General features: G+C 53.0%; 1 protein-coding gene across 1 annotated transcript in view; it reads left to right on the top strand.

Annotated features, from left to right (window-relative positions):
* LOC138733881 (tenascin-X-like) overlaps positions 1-18,825 on the top strand; it is a 59,054-nt gene that overhangs the window by 13,592 nt on the left and 26,637 nt on the right. The window contains exons 7-23 of the mRNA XM_069881391.1: positions 20-109; positions 972-1,265; positions 2,563-2,859; positions 3,470-3,766; positions 4,930-5,226; positions 5,945-6,241; positions 6,888-7,184; positions 8,356-8,652; positions 9,343-9,639; positions 10,427-10,723; positions 11,546-11,842; positions 12,350-12,637; positions 13,585-13,884; positions 14,768-15,061; positions 16,075-16,368; positions 16,995-17,294; positions 17,841-18,140. Coding sequence (XP_069737492.1) covers positions 20-109; positions 972-1,265; positions 2,563-2,859; positions 3,470-3,766; positions 4,930-5,226; positions 5,945-6,241; positions 6,888-7,184; positions 8,356-8,652; positions 9,343-9,639; positions 10,427-10,723; positions 11,546-11,842; positions 12,350-12,637; positions 13,585-13,884; positions 14,768-15,061; positions 16,075-16,368; positions 16,995-17,294; positions 17,841-18,140 — 4,833 coding nt within the window. The remainder of the gene's footprint in view (positions 1-19; positions 110-971; positions 1,266-2,562; positions 2,860-3,469; positions 3,767-4,929; positions 5,227-5,944; positions 6,242-6,887; positions 7,185-8,355; positions 8,653-9,342; positions 9,640-10,426; positions 10,724-11,545; positions 11,843-12,349; positions 12,638-13,584; positions 13,885-14,767; positions 15,062-16,074; positions 16,369-16,994; positions 17,295-17,840; positions 18,141-18,825) is intronic.

The raw sequence follows: 18,825 nt of genomic DNA, 5'->3' as shown, positions 1-18,825 counted from the left end.
ACTCCTCTTCTGGGAACAGGGGTCAGTGGTACGGAAGAGCCCCCACTGGACTGGGAGAACATCTATGAGGTGGAGCTGATGGAGCCCCAAGGGGTCGTAGCCAAAGCAGGTAACAACGGGTGGTCCATGGTGGCAATGGAAGGAACTCAATGTTGAGGCTGATCTAGTCTTGGAAAATGAGGATGGGATGGTTGTGTGGATGGAAGGATGATGAATGGATGGATGGATGGATGGAGAGGTAGTTGAGTAGATGGATGAGTGTGTAGTGGTTGGGTGGGTGAAAGGATGGATGAATCATGGTTGGATAGATGGAAGGTTGGATAAATGGATGGATGGATGGATGGGGAGATGGTCGGATGAGTGGAAGAAGGAATGGATGAAAGGATGGATGACTGGATAGTGATTGGATGGTAGGACACGTGGATGGGTATGTGGATGGATGGAAGGCTGAATAGAGATGTGAGTGGATGGATGGATGGATGGATGGATGGATGGATGGATGGATGGATGGAAGACAGGATTGTGGTTGAATGAGTGAATAGATGGATGGAAAGATGGAAGTTTGTATGGTGGATAAGCGGAAGGAAGGGTGGATGGGTGGTGGTTGGATAGAAGGTTGGATAGATAGGTGGATGGACGGGTGGGTGGTCATTGGCTGGCTGGCTTGGATGGATGAATCATGCATGAAAGGATGGATGAATCATGGCTGGACAGATGGAAGGTTAGATAGAAGATAGAAGGTTAGATGGAAGCCTGGAACCTTGAATAGATAAATGAGTGGACAGACATGAGAACAGACCGAAGGCCAGAAGAAGAGATGATTGGATGGATACAGCACCTGACAGGATCATTGTGAGGATGGATGGGTGCTTGGATTGGAGGCTGCATGATGAGACAGATAAGTGGATGGGTTTAGCAATAGCACACATGGATGGTTCTTCACATTCTGCTTTGGGCCATCTCCATTCCAGAACCAGCCCCACCGTTGGAGGAACCACCAGCCCGGCCCCGCCTGGGAGAGCTCACAGTCTCCAAGGTCACCCCTGACTCCATCCAGCTGGAGTGGAACGTCCTCGAGGGCACCTTTGACTCCTTCACCGTGCAGTACAGGGATGCACAAGGCCAACCTCAAGCGCTTGCGGTCGATGGCAGCTCCCGCAGGGTGACCGTGCCTGGGCTGTCCCCATCACGCCGCTACAAGTTCAACCTCTATGGGGTGTGGGGTCGGAAGCGAATTGGTCTCATCTCCACCAATGCCGTCACAGGTGAGGACATCTATGTGCCCCTTCCATGTCCTCTTTGGATTTGGAGCCTTGGCACGTCTGTGGTCCTTTGACCTTGAAGAATAAGGCATGAGCATCTGGCCCTTGATCTATTGGTGGGCGTAGGTGCACATGAGGTCAGATCCACATCTTCCACATGGTCTTCATGCAATAGCTCATCAAATGATACTTCAGGAGATGGGTTCTTCTCCCAAGTTGGTTTTAATCCTCTTTCTGGGCAAGACACCTTTTTTCTGATCTTAAGGGCTTGCAGCTGGAGAAAATTTGGTGTTTTCTGACTTGACTCAGCCTTGGGGCTCCCTTTGTGTAGCTCAAAGTTCAGACTTAGTTCATCATCCTGACTTATAATCACAGATAAGACCATGAAATCATGAAGGTAGGAAGAGACCTCTAAGATCATCCAGTCCAGCCCCATCAAGCCTACTAGACCATGTCTCAAAGTGCTACATTTCCACATTCTTAGAAATCCTCCAGGAGTGGAGACTCCACCACTGACCTGGGCATCCTCTTCCAATCATTCACCACTCTTTCCATGAAGGACATAATCCTCATATCCAATCTAAACCTCCTATGACCCAACTTGAGGCCAGTTCCTCTCATCCCCTCCCTTGTTCCTTTGAAGAAGAGACCGACACTCACCTCACCACAACCTTCTTTCTGGGAGCTGCAGAGTGCAATGAGGTCTCCCCTCAGCCTCCTCTTCTCTAGACCAAACTCCTCTCAGCCCCTTCTCTGCTTCTCCAACCCCTTCCAAGCTCCAGATGCTCTTCAGACCCTCAAGGGCTTTCTTGGAGTGAGGGGTCCAAAATTAAAGCCAGAATACAAGGTGTAGCCTCAAATTCCATCCTTGCTTATACTGACCACGCCAAGTCTGATCCAAGCAACAAATGAATGGGTGGATGGTTCTCTGCTTAGACAGCTGGGGTCATAGATCCATGAATTTGTGATAGAAGAGCATGGGGAGATGATGGGTGTCTGGGTGAAAGGAAGCATGGGTGAGTGCTGAGATACACAGACAGAAGGAAGGACACACTCCAAGATGTCTGGAAGGTGGAAATGCCAGCAAAGAGACAATGGAAAGGGTGAGTGTCTGGGTAGACAAAGAGGTGGAGTGGGATATGGATGAAAGGATGGATGGTTGAGAGAGATGAATGATGGGTGGGTGACTGAAGGGATGGAAGGAACTGCGGATGGATGGATGGATGGATGGATGGATGGATGGATGGATGCATGGATGGATGTCTCCAAAGTATTTTCCATTTTGATGTTACTCTTATAGCACCAGCCCCACCAAAGGAGGAGGAACCCTCATCCCAGCCAGTCCTGGGCGAGATGACAGCCTCCCAGGTCACCCCCAGCTCCGTCCAGCTGGACTGGAGCATCCCCGAGGGCACCTTTGACTCCTTCACGCTGCAGTACAGAGATACCCAAGGGCAGCCCCAGGTGGTGCCTGTGGATGGTGGTTCCCGCACGCTGACCGTGCCTGGGCTATCCCCATCACGTCGCTACAAGTTCAACCTCTACGGGGTGTGGGGTCGGAAGCGCCTAGGTCCCATCTCTACCGACATCGTCACAGGTGAGGGGTCTGTGGGCTCCATCCATGGTCCCTTCTGGCCCTGGGGATGCAGTGGGACAGAAGACAGGGCAGTGGAGACGTCTCTTGGGTGGTGTTTTATGGATGGATGTAGGGATGGGAACAGGGAGGAGAGATGAGTGTGACTGGAGGGATGGATGGATGGATGGATGGATGGATGGATGGATGGATGGATGGATAGATGGGATTGGATGGATTGGTGGTTAATGGATTGATGGGGATGGATGGATGCATGGATGGATGGATGGGGTTACATTGATTAGTGGATAATGAATGGATTGGGATGGCTGGATGGATGCTTTCATGGATGAGATGGGATGGATGGTAGGGATGGGACTGGATGGGTGACTGGATGAAGACATGCGATTCGACAGCTGAAAGAATGGATGAGTGGCATGGATGGGATGGAATAGGTGATTGGACGGGTGAGTGTGTGGATGGATGGGTGGATGGATGGATGGGAATGGTATGGATGGATTGCTGCATAGATAGAGTAGGTGAAAGGATGGTTTGGGATGGATGGACAGATGGATGGATGGATGGATGGAAGGATGTCTGCAAAGTGTTCTCAACTATGATGTTACTCTTACAGAACCAGACCAACCAAAGGAGGAGGAACCCCCATCCCAGCCAGTCCTGGGCAAGCTGACAGCCTCCCAGGTCACCCCCGACTCCGTCCAGCTGGACTGGAGCGTCCCCGAGGGCACCTTTGACTCCTTCACGCTGCAGTACAAGGACGCCCAAGAGCAGCCCCAGGTTGTGCCCGTGGACGGTGGTTCCCGCACACTGACCGTGCCTGGGCTGTCCCCGTCACGCCGCTACAAGTTCAACCTCTATGGGGTGTGGGGTCGGAAGCGCCTGGGCCCCATCTCCACTGACATTGTCACAGGTGAGGGGTCTGTGAGCTCCATCCATGGTCCTTGCTGGCCCTGGGGATGGAGTGAGACAGAAGACTGGGAAGTGGAGACATGTCTTGGGTGGTGTTTTATGGATGGATGTAGGAATGGGAACAAGGAGCGGAGATGAGTGTGATTAGAGGGATGGATGGATGGATGGATGGATGGATGGATGGATGGATGGATGGAACTTTGGGATGGGAGGAAAGGCAGGGAGGAGAGAAGAGTATGATTGTAGGGATTGATGGATGGAGGATGGATGGGAGATGGAGGTAGAAGCATGGAGGTGATAGACAGAGCAGATGATAAATCTTAAGGAATGGATGGAGCAGGTGGGATTGGAAGGATGCTTGGATGGAGGGAGGGTTAGTGGATGATGGATGGATAAGGATGGCTGATTGGATGGATGGATGGATGGTTGGGTTGCGTGGATGCAATGTGTGGGGGTGGATGATGGATGAATGGGGGTGGTTGGATGGATGGAGAGCTGGGAGTGAGCACGTGAATGAAAAGATGCATGGGATGAATGGGAGGGAATAAGTGACTGGATGGGTGGGTCTGTCGGTGGAGGGTTGAATGGATAGAAGGATGGATGGAAGAGAAAGGGATGGATGAATGGATGGATGGATGGGATCAAATAGGTGAATGAATGGTTGGAATTGGATGAATGGTTTGGGTTGGATGGATGGATTTTGAATGGTATGAAAATGGTTGGGTGATCTGAGTGGTGAATGGATGGACAAATTGATGGAAGCCGGAGTGCTCAGGTGAGCAATGAGAGCATTTAATGAATGAACTCAGGGTTGTTTGCTTGCGTGGTTAGCTGGGGTCATGGATGCACGAACTGGTGTGAGGGAGAAGAGTCACGGAGAGGTGATGGGTGACTGGGTGAAAGGAATCACGGGTGGGTGTTGAGACATAGAAACAGATGGAAGGACAGACTCCTGGATGTCTGGAAGGTGGACGTGCCAACAAACAGACAATGGAATGGGTGAGTGTCTGGGTGGGCAAAGAGGTGGAGTGGGAAATGGATGAAAGGATGGATGGTTGAGAGAGATGAATGATGGTTGGATGACTGCAGGGATGGATGGATGGATGCATGGATGGATGGATGGGTGTCTGCAAAGTGTTCTCAACTATGATGTTACTCTTACAGAACCAGACCAACCAAAGGAGGAGGAACCCCCATCCCAGCCAGTCCTGGGCGAGCTGACGGCCTCCCAGGTCACCCCCAACTCCGTCCAGCTGGACTGGAGCGTCCCCGAGGGCACCTTTGACTCCTTCACGCTGCAGTACAGGGATGCACAAGGGCAGCCCCAGGTGGTGCCTGTGGACGGTGGTTCCCGCACACTGACCGTGCCTGGGCTGTCCCCGTCACGCCGCTACAAGTTCAACCTCTACGGGGTGTGGGGTCGGAAGCGCCTGGGCCCCATCTCTACCGACATCGTCACAGGTGAGGTGTCTGTGGGCTCCACCCATGGTCCCTTCTGGCCCTGGGGATGCAGTGGGACAGAAGACAGGGCAGTGGGGACATCTCTTGGGTGGTGTTTTATGGATGGATGTAGGAATGGGAACAGGGAGGAGAGATGAGTGTTATTAGAGGGACTGATGGATGGAGGATGGAGGGGAGATGGGGGTGGATGCATGGAGGAGATGGACAGAGCAGATGGGACAACTGCAAGAATGGATGGAGCAGGTGGGATTGCAAGGATCGATGGATGGAGGGGGATGGGTGGGTTGGTGGATGATGGATTGATGGAGATGGGTGGATGGATGTATGGTTGGGATGCATGGATGCGATGGGACTATGTGTGTAGGTGGATGATGGACGGATGGGGATGGTTGGGTGGATGAAGAGCTGGAATTGGCTGATAAATGAAAGGATGCATGGGATGAATGGGAGGGAACAGGTGACTAGATGGGCAGGTTGGTGGATGGAGGGTTTAATGGATAGAAGGATGGAAGGAAGAGAATGGGATGGATGGATGGATGGATGGACGGATGGATGGACGGATGGATGGACGGATGGATGGATGGATGGATGGATGGATGGATGGATGGATGCATGGATGGATGGAAACAAATAGGTGGATGGATTTTATGGGAATGGTTGGATGGACAGATGGAAGGATGTCTCCAAAGTGTTATTCATTGTGATGTCACTCTTACAGAACCAGACCAACCAAAGGAGGAGGAACCCCCATCCCAGCCAGTCCTGGGCGAGCTGACGGCCTCCCAGGTCACCCCCGACTCCGTCCAGCTGGACTGGAGCATCCCTGAGGGCACCTTTGACTCCTTCACGCTGCAGTACAAGGATGCCCAAGGGCAGCCCCAGGTGGTGCCTGTGGATGGTGGTTCCCGCACGCTGACCGTGCCTGGGCTGTCCCCTTCACGCCGCTACAAGTTCAACCTCTACGGGGTGTGGGGTCGGAAGCGCCTGGGCCCCATCTCCACTGACATCATCACAGGTGAGGGGTCTGTGGGCTCCACCCATGGCCCCTGCTGGCCCTGGGGATGCAGTGGGACAGAAGACAGGGCAGTGGAGACGTCTCTTGGGTGGTGTTTTATGGATGGATGTAGGGATGGGAACAGGGAGGAGAGATGAGTGTGACTGGAGGGATGGATGGATGGATGGATGGATGGATGGATGGATGGATGGATGGATAGATGGGATTGGATGGATTGGTGGTTAATGGATTGATGGGGATGGATGGATGTATGGATGGATGGATGGGGTTACATTGATTAGTGGATAATGAATGGATTGGGATGGCTGGATGGATGCTTTCATGGATGAGATGGGATGGATGGTAGGGATGGGACTGGATGGGTGACTGGATGAAGACATGCGATTCGACGGCTGAAAGAATGGATGAGTGGCATGGATGGGATGGAATAGGTGATTGGACGGGTGAGTGTGTGGATGGATGGGTGGATGGATGGATGGGAATGGTATGGATGGATTGCTGCATAGATAGAGTAGGTGAAAGGATGGTTTGGGATGGATGGACAGATGGATGGATGGATGGATGGATGAATGAATGGATGGATGGACGGATGGATGGATGGATGGATGTCTGCAAAGTGTTCTCAACTATGATGTTACTCTTACAGAACCAGACCAACCAAAGGAGGAGGAACCCCCATCCCAGCCAGTCCTGGGCGAGATGACAGCCTCCCAGGTCACCCCCGACTCCGTCCAGCTGGACTGGAGCGTCCCCGAGGGCACCTTTGACTCCTTCACGCTGCAGTACAAGGATGCCCAAGGGCAGCCCCAGGTTGTGCCCGTGGACGGTGGTTCCCGCACGCTGACCGTGCCTGGGCTGTCCCCGTCACGCCGCTACAAGTTCAACCTCTATGGGGTGTGGGGTCGGAAGCGCCTGGGCCCCATCTCCACTGACATCATCACAGGTGAGGGGTCTGTGAGCTCCATCCATGGTCCTTGCTGGCCCTGGGGATGCAGTGGGACAGAAGACTGGGAAGTGGAGACATGTCTTGGGTGGTGTTTTATGGATGGATGTAGGAATGGGAACAGGGAGGGGAGATGAGTGTGATTAGAGGGATGGATGGATGGATGGATGGATGGATGGATGGATGGATGGATGGATGGAACTTTGGGATGGGAGGAAAGGCAGGGAGGAGAGAAGAGTATGATTGTAGGGATTGATGGATGGAGGATGGATGGGAGATGGAGGTAGAAGCATGGAGGTGATAGAGCAGATGATAAATCTTAAGGAATGGATGGAGCAGGTGGGATTGGAAGGATGCTTGGATGGAGGGAGGGTTAGTGGATGATGGATGGATAAGGATGGCTGATTGGATGGATGGATGGATGGTTGGGTTGCGTGGATGCAATGGGACTATGTGTGTAGGTGGATGATGGATGAATGGGGGTGGTTGGATGGATGGAGAGCTGGGAGTGAGCACGTGAATGAAAAGATGCATGGGATGAATGGGAGGGAATAAGTGACTGGATGGGTGGGTCTGTCGGTGGAGGGTTGAATGGATAGAAGGATAGATGGAAGAGAAAGGGATGGATGAATGGATGGATGGATGGGATCAAATAGGTGAATGAATGGTTGGAATTGGATGAATGGTTTGGGTTGGATGGATGGATTTTGAATGGTATGAAAATGGTTGTGTGGTCTGAGTGGTGAATGGATGGACAAACTGATGGAAGCCGGAGTGCTCAGGTGAGCAATGACAGCATTAAATGAATGAACACAGGGTTGTTTGCTTGCGTGGTTAGCTGGGGTCATGGATGCACGAACTGGTGTGAGGGAGAAGAGTCACGGAGAGGTGATGGGTGACTGGGTGAAAGGAATCACGGGTGGGTGTTAAGACATAGAAACAGATGGAAGGACAGACTCCTGGATGTCTGGAAGGTGGACATGCCAACAAACAGACAATGGAATGGGTGAGTGTCTGGGTGGGCAAAGAGGTGGAGTGGGAAATGGATGAAAGGATGGATGGTTGAGAGAGATGAATGATGGTTGGGTGACTGCAGGGATGGATGGATGGATGCATGGATGGATGGATGGGTGTCTGCAAAGTGTTCTCAACTATGATGTTAATCTTACAGAACCAGACCAACCAAAGGAGGAGGAACCCTCATCCCAGCCAGTCCTGGGCGAGCTGACGGCCTCCCAGGTCACCCCCGACTCCGTCCAGCTGGACTGGAGCGTCCCCGAGGGCACCTTTGACTCCTTCACGCTGCAGTACAGGGATGCACAAGGGCAGCCCCAGGTGGTGCCTGTGGATGGTGGTTCCCGCACGCTGACCGTGCCTGGGCTGTCCCCATCACGCCGCTACAAGTTCAACCTCTATGGGGTGTGGGGTCGGAAGCGCCTGGGCCCCATCTCTACCGACATCGTCACAGGTGAGGTGTCTGTGGGCTCCACCCGTGGTCCCTTCTGGCCCTGGGGATGCAGTGGGACAGAAGACAGGGCAGTGGGGACATCTCTTGGGTGGTGTTTTATGGATGGATGTAGGAATGGGAACAGGGAGGAGAGATGAGTGTTATTAGAGGGACTGATGGATGGAGGATGGAGGGGAGATGGGGGTGGATGCATGGAGGAGATGGACAGAGCAGATGGGACAACTGCAAGAATGGATGGAGCAGGTGGGATTGCAAGGATCGATGGATGGAGGGGGATGGGTGGGTTGGTGGATGATGGATTGATGGAGATGGGTGGATGGATGTATGGTTGGGATGCATGGATGCGATGGGACTATGTGTGTAGGTGGATGATGGATGGGTGGGGATGGTTGGATGGATGAAGAGCTGGAATTGGCTGATAAATGAAAGGATGCATGGGATGAATGGGAGGGAATAGGTGACTAGATGGGCAGGTCGGTGGATGGAGGGTTTAATGGATAGAAGGATGGAAGGAAGAGAATGGGAGGGAGGGAGGGAGGGAGGGATGGATGGATGGATGGATGGATGGATGGATGGATGGATGGATGGATGGATGGAAACAAATAGGTGGATGGATTTTATGGGAATGGTTGGATGGACAGATGGAAGGATGTCTCCAAAGTGTTATTCATTGTGATGTCACTCTTACAGAACCAGACCAACCAAAGGAGGAGGAACCCCCATCCCAGCCAGTCCTGGGCGAGCTGACAGCCTCCCAGGTCACCCCTGATTACGTCCAGCTGGACTGGAGCGTCCCTGAGGGCACCTTTGACTCCTTCACGCTGCAGTACAAGGATGCCCAAGGGCAGCCCCAGGTGGTGCCTGTGGATGGTGGTTCCCGCACGCTGACCGTGCCTGGGCTGTCCCCGTCACGCCGCTACAAGTTCAACCTCTATGGGGTGTGGGGTCGGAAGCGCCTGGGCCCCATCTCTACCGACATCGTAACAGGTGAGGGGGCTGTGGGCTCCATCCATGGTCCCTGCTGGCCCTGACGTTGGAGTGGGACTGGAGACTGGGCAATGGGACTGTTTCATACGTGGTGTTTTATGGTTGGATGTAGGAATTGGAACAGAGAGGAGAGATGAGAGCAATTGGAGGCGTGTTTTGGTGGCTGACTGGCTATCAGGATGGATGCATGGATGGATGGATAAGTGGATTGATAAGTGGATGGATGGATGGATGCATCGACTGATGGATGGGATTGGATGTTTGGAAGGATGGTGTGGGATGGATGGATGGATTTTGAACGGCTGAAGAAATGGTTGGGTGGTCTGAGTGATGAGAGGATGGAAAAATTGTTGGAAGCCTGAGTGCTCAGGTGAGCAATGAGAGCATTTAATGAATGAACACAGGGTTGTTTGCTTGCGTGGTTAGCTGGGGTCATGGATGCATGAACTGGTGTGAGGGAGAAGGGTCACGGAGAGGTGATGGGTGACTGGGTGAAAGGAATCACGGGTGGGTGTTGAGACATAGAAACAGATGGAAGGACAGACTCCTGGATGTCTGGAAGGTGGACATGCCAACAAACAGACAATGGAACGGGTGAGTGTCTGGGTGGGCAAAGTGGTGGAGTGGGAAATGGATGAAAGGATGGATGGTTGAGAGAGATGAATGATGGTTGGATGACTGCAGGGATGGAGGGACATGTGGATGGATGGATGGATGGATGGATGGACGGACGGACGGACGAATGGGTGTCTGCAAAGTGTTCTCAACTATGATGTTAATCTTACAGAACCAGACCAACCAAAGGAGGAGGAACCCTCATCCCAGCCCATTCTAGGCGAGCTGACAGCCTCCCAGGTCACCCCCAACTCCGTCCAGCTGGACTGGAGCGTCCCCGAGGGCACCTTTGACTCCTTCACGCTGCAGTACAGGGATGCCCAAGGGCAGCCCCAGGTGGTGCCCATGGACGGTGGTTCCCGCACGCTGACCGTGCCTGGGCTGTCCCCGTCACACCGCTACAAGTTCAACCTCTACGGGGTGTGGGGTCGGAAGCACCTGGGTCCCATCTCCACCAACATCGTCACAGGTGAGGAGGCTGGAGATGCTCCTGTGTCCCCTTTGGCAGCTGCCTTTGGGTGGCAGCAGGAGCTTGGTCAGGGCCTGTCTTTCTCCCTTGGTCTAGTGAGAACTATGAATATCTCTTGAATGCTAACAAGGGTGCAGATGATGCGAAAGGCGCAAGTACGTTTGGCATGGTGGGATGATGCATGGGTGGGTTGGTGGGTGGATGGATGGATGGAACATTAGTTGGATGGATGGATGGATGGATGGATGGATGGATGGATGGATGGATGGAAGGTTGGGATGGGAAGGAAGAGGAAGGGAGGAGAGAAAAGTGTGATTGTAGGGTTTGATGGGTGGAGAATGGATGGGAGGTGGAGGTGGAAGCATGGAGGAGATGGACAGAGCAGATGATATATCTTAAAGAATGGATGGAGCAGTTGGGATTGGAAGGAAGGATGGAAGTAAGAGGTTAAAAGGGTTGGTGGATGTTGGATGGATGGGGATGGGTGGATGGATGGATGTATAGGTTGCATGGATGCGATGGGAGTATGTGTGTGGGTGGATGATGTATCAATGGGGATGGTTGGATGGATGAAGAGCTAGGAGCGAGCACGTGAATGAAAAGATGCATGGGATGAATGGGAGGGAATAGGTGACTCTATGGGTGGGTTGGTGGATGGAGGGTTTAATAGATAGAAGGATGGATGGAAGAGAACGGGATGGATGGATGGGGACAAAAAGGTGAATGAATGGTTGAAATTGGATGGATGGATGGATGGATGGATGGATGGATGGATGGATGGATGTCTCCAAAGTGTTCTCCATCGTAATGTTACTCTTACAGAACCAGACCAACCAAAGGAGGAGAAACCCTCATCCCAGCCCCTCCTGGGCGAGATGACAGCCTCCCAGGTCACCCCCGACTCCGTCCAGCTGGACTGGAGCGTCCCCGAGGGAACCTTTGACTCCTTCACGCTGCAGTACAAGGATGCCCAAGGGCAACCCCAGGTGGTACCCGTGGATGGTGGTTCCCGCACGCTGACCGTGCCAGGGCTGTCCCCGTCACGCCGCTACAAGTTCAACCTCTATGGGGTGTGGGGTCGGAAGCGCCTGGGCCCCATCTCCACTGACATCGTCACAGGTGAGGGGGCTGTAGATACTTCTGTGTCCCCTTTGGGGGCTGCCTTTGGGTGGCAGCAGGAGCTTGGTCAAGGCCTGTCCTTGTCCCTTAGGCTGATGGGAACTGGGAGCATCTCTTGGATGCCAATGAGGGTGTGTGTGATGGGATGGGTTCAAGACATTCTGGAGTGATTGGATGAACGTGTGTCTGTTTTGTAACATGGATTTATCCTCAGATGGTTGTGTGGACTGGGAGGTGAGGATGGATGGATGGATGGATGGATGGATGGATGGATGGATGTTGGGAAGTATGGTTGGTTGTCTGACTGGCTGAAGGAACAAAGGAGCATCATGTTGGTTGCATGGGTGAGTGGAGCTGTGGATTCTGGGAACAATGGATGCAGACGGGTGAAGGGAGAGATGAGGGATTTGGTGGCTGGTAGGAAAGATGGATGCAAGCAGGGATGGGCTGGCGAAGGGATGTATGGGGTGTTCATGCCCTGTATTGTGTCCTTGTCTGCAGCTGCAGCCAAGCCGGAACAGGAACCCCCATCCCAGCCAGTCCTGGGCGAGCTGACGGCCTCCCAGGTCACCCCCAACTCCGTCCAGCTGGACTGGAGCGTCCCCGAGGGCACCTTTGACTCCTTCACGCTGCAGTACAGGGATGCACAGGGGCAGCCCCAGGTGGTGCCCGTGGATGGTGGTTCCCGCACGCTGACCGTGCCTGGGCTGTCCCCGTCACGCCGCTACAAGTTCAACCTCTACGGGCTGTGGGGTCGGAAGCGCCTGGGCCCCATCTCCACCGACATCATCACAGGTGAGGGGGCTGTGGGCTCTGGGGATGCAGTAGGACAGAAGACAGGGCAGTGGGGACATCTCTTGGGTGGTGTTTTATGGATGGATGTGGGGATGGGAACAGGGAGGAGAGATGAGTGTGATTAGAGGGACTGATGGATGGAGGATGGAGGGGAGATGGGGGTGGAAGCATGGAAGAGATAGACAGAGCAGATGGGAGAACTTCAAGAATGGTTGGAACATGTGGGATTGGAAGGTTGGATGGATGGATGGATGGATGGATGGAAGGATGGATGGATGGATGGATTGATGGAGATGGGTGGATGGATGTATGGTTGGGATGCATGGATGCGATGGGACTATGTGTGTACATGGATGATGGACGGAGGGGCATGGGTTCATGTATGAAGAACTGGGAATGGGGTCGTGAATGGAAGGATGCATGGGATGAATAGGAGGGAATAGGTGACTGGATGGGTTGGTGGGTGGATGTAGGGTTTAATGGATAGAAGGATGGAAGGAAGAGAATGGGATGGGTGGATGGATGGATGGATGGATGGATGGATGGATGGATGGATGGGATCAAATAGGTGAATGGATGCTTGGGATTGGATGGATGGATGGTTGGGATGCATGGATGTAATAGGACTATGTATGTGGATAGACGATGGATGAATGGGGATACTTGGATGGATGAAGAGCTGGGAGTGGACACATGAAAGAATGGATCCATGGGATGACTGGGCAGGAATAGATGTCTGGACGGGTGGGTGGGTGGGTGGATGGATGGGTGGATAGAGGGCTAAATGGATAGAACGATGGATGGAAGAGAATGGTATAGATGGATGCCTGGGATCAAATAGGTGAGTGAATGGTTGGAATTGCATGGATGGATGGAGGGACAGATGGACGAAAGCATGGAAGGATAAAAGTATATTTACATCCGGCACTGTGTTCTTTCCATTGCAGCAACACCTCCAGACGAGCCAGAGGAAGAACCCCCATCCCAGCCAGTCCTGGGCGAGCTGACGGCCTCCCAGGTCACCCCTAACTCCGTCCAGCTGGACTGGAGCGTCCCCGAGGGCACCTTTGACTCCTTCACACTGCACTACAGGGATGCCCAAGGGCAGCCCCAGGTGGTGGCCGTGGATGCTGGTTCCCGCACGCTGACCGTGCCTGGGCTGTCCCCGTCATGCCGCTACAAGTTCAACCTCTACGGGGTGTGGGGTCGGAAGCGCCTGGGCCCCATCTCCACCGACATCGTCACAGGTGAGGCGGATGTATATGCTTCTGTGTCCCCTTTGAGTGCTGGTTTTTGGGTGACAGTAGGAGCTTAATCAGGGCCTGTCCTTATAACTTGGACTGGTAGGAACGGGGAACATCTCTTGGATGCCAATAAGGGTGTGGATGATTGGAAAGGGAGGACCAGCTTTGGAGGAATGTGATGATGTGTGGATGGATGGATGGATGGATGGATGGATGGATGGATGGATGGATGGATGGGAGGAAGGAAGGATGGAAGACTGATAGGTTAGTTGGGCCAATGGAAGGATGGATGGATAGATGGACAGTTTGGTGGGTGGATGGATGGGTGAAAACATGCATGGGTGGGCAAGTGAATGGATGTATGGATTGATGGATGGATGGACGGACAGACAGATGGACGGATGGACTGTTTATTCATTCTTTGAGTGGTTGAACGAACAGAGAGTTGGTTTCATGGACTGGTATCTTGTGTCTTGATGGCTTAGTGGGAGGGTAGATGGGTGATGGGGTGGGTGTGTGGCTGAGTCCATAGATGAATGAGTGGAATCACAAATGGGTTATGGGATGATTGAAGGGATTGAATCTGGATGGGTTTGTGGCAGTTCCACTGCTGGAATGGTGGTTTGGATGGCTGGATGCAGGCACAGTTGGGTGGACGGTGAGAGCATGGATGGGTGGTTGAGTGATTGGATGTAGGGATGGTAAAATGTTGTTTGGTTGGATGCATGGATGGATGGATGGGTTGCTTGTTACTTAATCAGTTGCATAGATGGATACGTAGATGTATGGACAATCAGCTTGAGGATAGATGGATGGACTGATGAAATGATGAAAGGATGAAAGTATATTTATGTCCTGCACTGTGTTCTTTCCATTGCATCCCCAGCTCCGGAAGAGCCAGAGGAGGAATCTCCATCCCAGCCCATCCTGGGCGAGCTGACAGCCTCCCAGGTCACCGCTGACTCTGTCCAGTTGGAGTGGACCGTCCCTGAGGGCACCTTTGACTCCTTCACGCTGCAGTACAAGGATGCACAAGGGCAGCCCCAGGTGGTGCCTGTGGACGGTGGTTCCCGCACGCTGACCGTGCCTGGGCTGTCCCCGTCACGCCGCTACAAGTTCAACCTCTACGGGGTGTGGGGTCGGAAGCGCCTGGGCCCCATCTCCACCAGCATCATCACAGGTGTGGGGGCTGGAGATGCTTCTATGTCCTCTTTGCTGCTGCCTTTGGGGTGGAAGTAGGAGCTTGACTGGGGCTTGTCCTTGTCCTTTGGGCTGGTGGGAGCTGGGAACATCTCTTGAATGCTAATGAGGGTTTGGGTGATGAGAAAAGGGGTGGACAGATGGATTTACGGTTGGATGATGGATGGATGGATGGATGGATGGATGGATGGATGGATGGATGGATGGAAGGATGGATGGATGGATGGTTGGATGGATGGAAGGTAGGATGAGTGATTGGATGGGTGGATGGTTGGATGGATGGATGGATGGATGGTTGGATGGATGGATGGATGGATGGATGGATGGATGGATGGATGGATGGTTGGATGGATGGATGGATGGATGGATGGTTGAATGGATGGAAGGATGGATGGATGGATGGATGGATGGATGGATGCTGGTGGATTGTTGGTTAAGAGGTTGATTGGATGGTAAGGTGATTGGAGGGGCAGTTGCCTGGGTAGATAAGTGGTTGGATGGAAGATAAGTGATAGGATGATTGAGCAGAAGAATGGATTGAAGGACGGGTGGACAGAATCGTGCATGGAAAGATGGATGATTGAAGGGACAGAGCATGGACTGTAGGATGGGCAAACGCAGAGAGAGAAGGTCACATGGACAGATAAAGGGATTGGTGGGTGGAAGAAAGGAACGACAAAGACATGGATGAATAAATGGATGATGCCACAGATGTTGAACTCTTCCCTGCAGGATCAGGAGAATGGATTGGTGGAAGGTTTGAAGGGTGATGGGTGGAACAGGGTTAAGGCTGGAAGGACAGGTGGGTGGGTGCTTGGGTGAAGGGACACTTGGAGGGGAGGCTTCACGAGTGTCTGCACGAATGGATGGAGGATGGCTGGATAGAGGGATGGAATGATGGATGGATGGAGGTTGGGATGTAGACATGGATGGCTGAATATTTGGAGGGACTTCTGGATTTTCATTCCCTACATTGTCCCCTGTCCATTGCAGCTGCATCTGAGCCAGAGGAGGAACCCCCATCCCAGCCAGTCCTGGGCGAGCTGACAGCCTCCCAGGTCAACCCCGACTCCGTCCAGCTGGACTGGAGCGTCCCCGAGGGCACCTTTGACTCCTTCACGCTGCAGTACAAGGATGCACAAGAGCAGCCCCAGGTGGTGCCTGTGGATGGTGGTTCCCGCACACTGACTGTGCCTGGGCTGTCCCCGTCACACCGCTACAAGTTCAACCTCTACGGGCTGTGGGGTCAGAAGCGCCTGGGCCCCATCTCCACCAACATCGTCACAGGTGAGGGGTTTCGTCAGGGCCTATCTTTGTCCCTTGGGCTAGTGGGAACTATGAATATCTCTTGAATGCTAATAAGGGTGTAGATTATGGGAAAGTCGCAATCACATTTGGCATGGTGGGATGATGTGTGGGTGCGTGGTTGGGTGGATGGATGGATGGAACGTTAGTTGAATGGATGTATGGATGGCTGGTAGGCTGGGTGCGTTGATGGGTGGAAACATACATGGGTGGGTGGGTGGGTGGGTGGGTGGGTGGGTGGATGGATGGATGGATGGATGGATGGATGGATGGATGGATGGATGGGAGAGAAGTGATGGAAATGGAGAAGAGAATGGGTGGAGGATGGAGGACACAGATGAATGGATATAAATATGGATAGTTGAATGGGTGACAAAGGCACATGGAGGATGGATGGTTGGATGGAAGGATGGATGGATGGATGGATGGATGGATGGATGGATGGATGGATGGATGGATTTTTAGAGGAATGTTTTATTCATTTTTGAATGGATGAATGCATAGAACACTGGATGGATGGACAGAGTGGTGGATGGATGGATGAATGGATGGATAAATGAAATGATGAAAGGATAATTATGTCCTGCACTGTACTTTTTAAATTGCAGCCCCAGCTCCAGAAGAGCCGAAGGAGGAACCCCCATCCCAGCCAGTCCTGGGCGAACTGACAGCCTCCCAGGTCACCCCCGACTCCGTCCAGCTGGACTGGAGCGTCCCCGAGGGCACCTTTGACTCCTTCACACTGCAGTACAAGGATGCACAAGGGCAGCCCCAGGTGGTGCCCGTAGACGCTGGTTCCCGCACGCTGACCGTGCCTGGGCTGTCCCCGTCACGCCGCTACAAGTTCAACCTCTACGGGGTGTGGGGTCGGAAGCGCCTGGGCCCCATCTCCACCGACATCGTCACAGGTGAGAAGGCTGGAGATGCTTCTTCATCCCATTTGGGTGCTGCCTTTGGGTGGCAGCAACAGCTTGGTCAGGGCCTGTCCTTGTCCCTTGGGCTTTTGGGAACTGGGAACATCTCTTGGATAATAACAAGGGTGTGGATGATGGAAAAGGTGCAATCTAGTTTGAAGGGATGGGATGATGGAGAGGTGGGATGGATGGATGGATGGATGGATGGATGGATGGATGGATGGATGGATGGATGGAAGGAAGATTGGATGGATGGATTGAAGGAAGAGTGGATGGATGGACAATGTCGATGGAGAGGGGAGTGATTGGAGGACTGGTGGCACAGATGGATTAATGGATGGATGGGATAGTTTTAATGGGTGGACAGGAGTGCATGGAGGAATGGTTGGTTGGTTGTTGAAAGGATGGATGGATAGAAAGTTGGATGGATGGATGGATGGATGGATGGATGGATGGATGGATGGATGGATGGACGGATAGATGAAAGGATGGAAGAACAAATGTATATTTATGTCCTGCACTGTGTTCTTTCCATTGCAGCAAAACCTCCAGACGAGCCAGAAGAAGAACCCCCATCCCAGCCAGTCCTGGGCGAGCTGACAGCCTCCCAGGTCACCCCCAACTCCGTCCAGCTGGACTGGACCGTCCCCGAGGGCACCTTTGACTCCTTCACGCTGCAGTACAAGGATGCCCAAGGGCAGCCCCAGGTGGTGCCCGTGGACGGTGGTTCCCGCACGCTGACCGTGCCTGGGCTGTCCCCGTCACACCGCTACAAGTTCAACCTCTACGGGGTGTGGGGTCGGAAGCGCCTGGGCCCTATCTCCACTGACATCGTCACAGGTGAGGCGGATGTAGATGCTTCTGTGTCCCCTTTGAGTGCTGGTTTTTGGGTGACAGTAGGAGCTTAATCAGGGCCTGTCCTTATAACTTGGACTGGTAGGAACGGGGAACATCTCTTGGATGCCAATAAGGGTGTGGATGATTGGAAAGGGAGGACCAGCTTTGGAGGAATGTGATGATGGATGGATGGATGGATGGATGGATGGATGGATGGATGGACGGACGGACAGTTTGGTGGGTGGATGGATGGGTGCAAACATGTATGGGTGGGCAAGTGAATGGATGTATGAATTAATGGATGGATGGACGGACAGACAGACGGACGGATGGACAGTTTATTCATTCTTTGAGTGGTTGAATGAACAGAGAGTTGGTTTCATGGATTGGTATCTTGTGTCTTGATGGCTTAGTGGGAGGGTAGATGGGTGATGGGATGGATGCGTGGCTGAGTCCATAGATGAATGAGTGGAATCACGAATGGGTTATGGGATGATTGAAGGGAGTGAATCTGGATGGGTTTGTGGCAGTTCCACTGCTGGAATGGTGGTTTGGATGGCTGGATGCAGGCACAGTTGGGTGGACGGTGAGAGCATGGATGGGTGGTTGAGTGGTTGGATGTAGGGATGGTAAAATGTTGTTTGGTTGGATGCATGGATGGATGGATGGGTTGCTTGTTACTTAATCA

This window comes from Phaenicophaeus curvirostris, unplaced genomic scaffold, assembly GCF_032191515.1.
Source record: "Phaenicophaeus curvirostris isolate KB17595 unplaced genomic scaffold, BPBGC_Pcur_1.0 scaffold_44, whole genome shotgun sequence".
NCBI classification, from domain to species: domain Eukaryota; kingdom Metazoa; phylum Chordata; class Aves; order Cuculiformes; family Cuculidae; genus Phaenicophaeus; species Phaenicophaeus curvirostris.
Note: the sequence above shows the minus strand (reverse complement) of the source record. Positions and strands in the feature narration are given on the sequence as shown.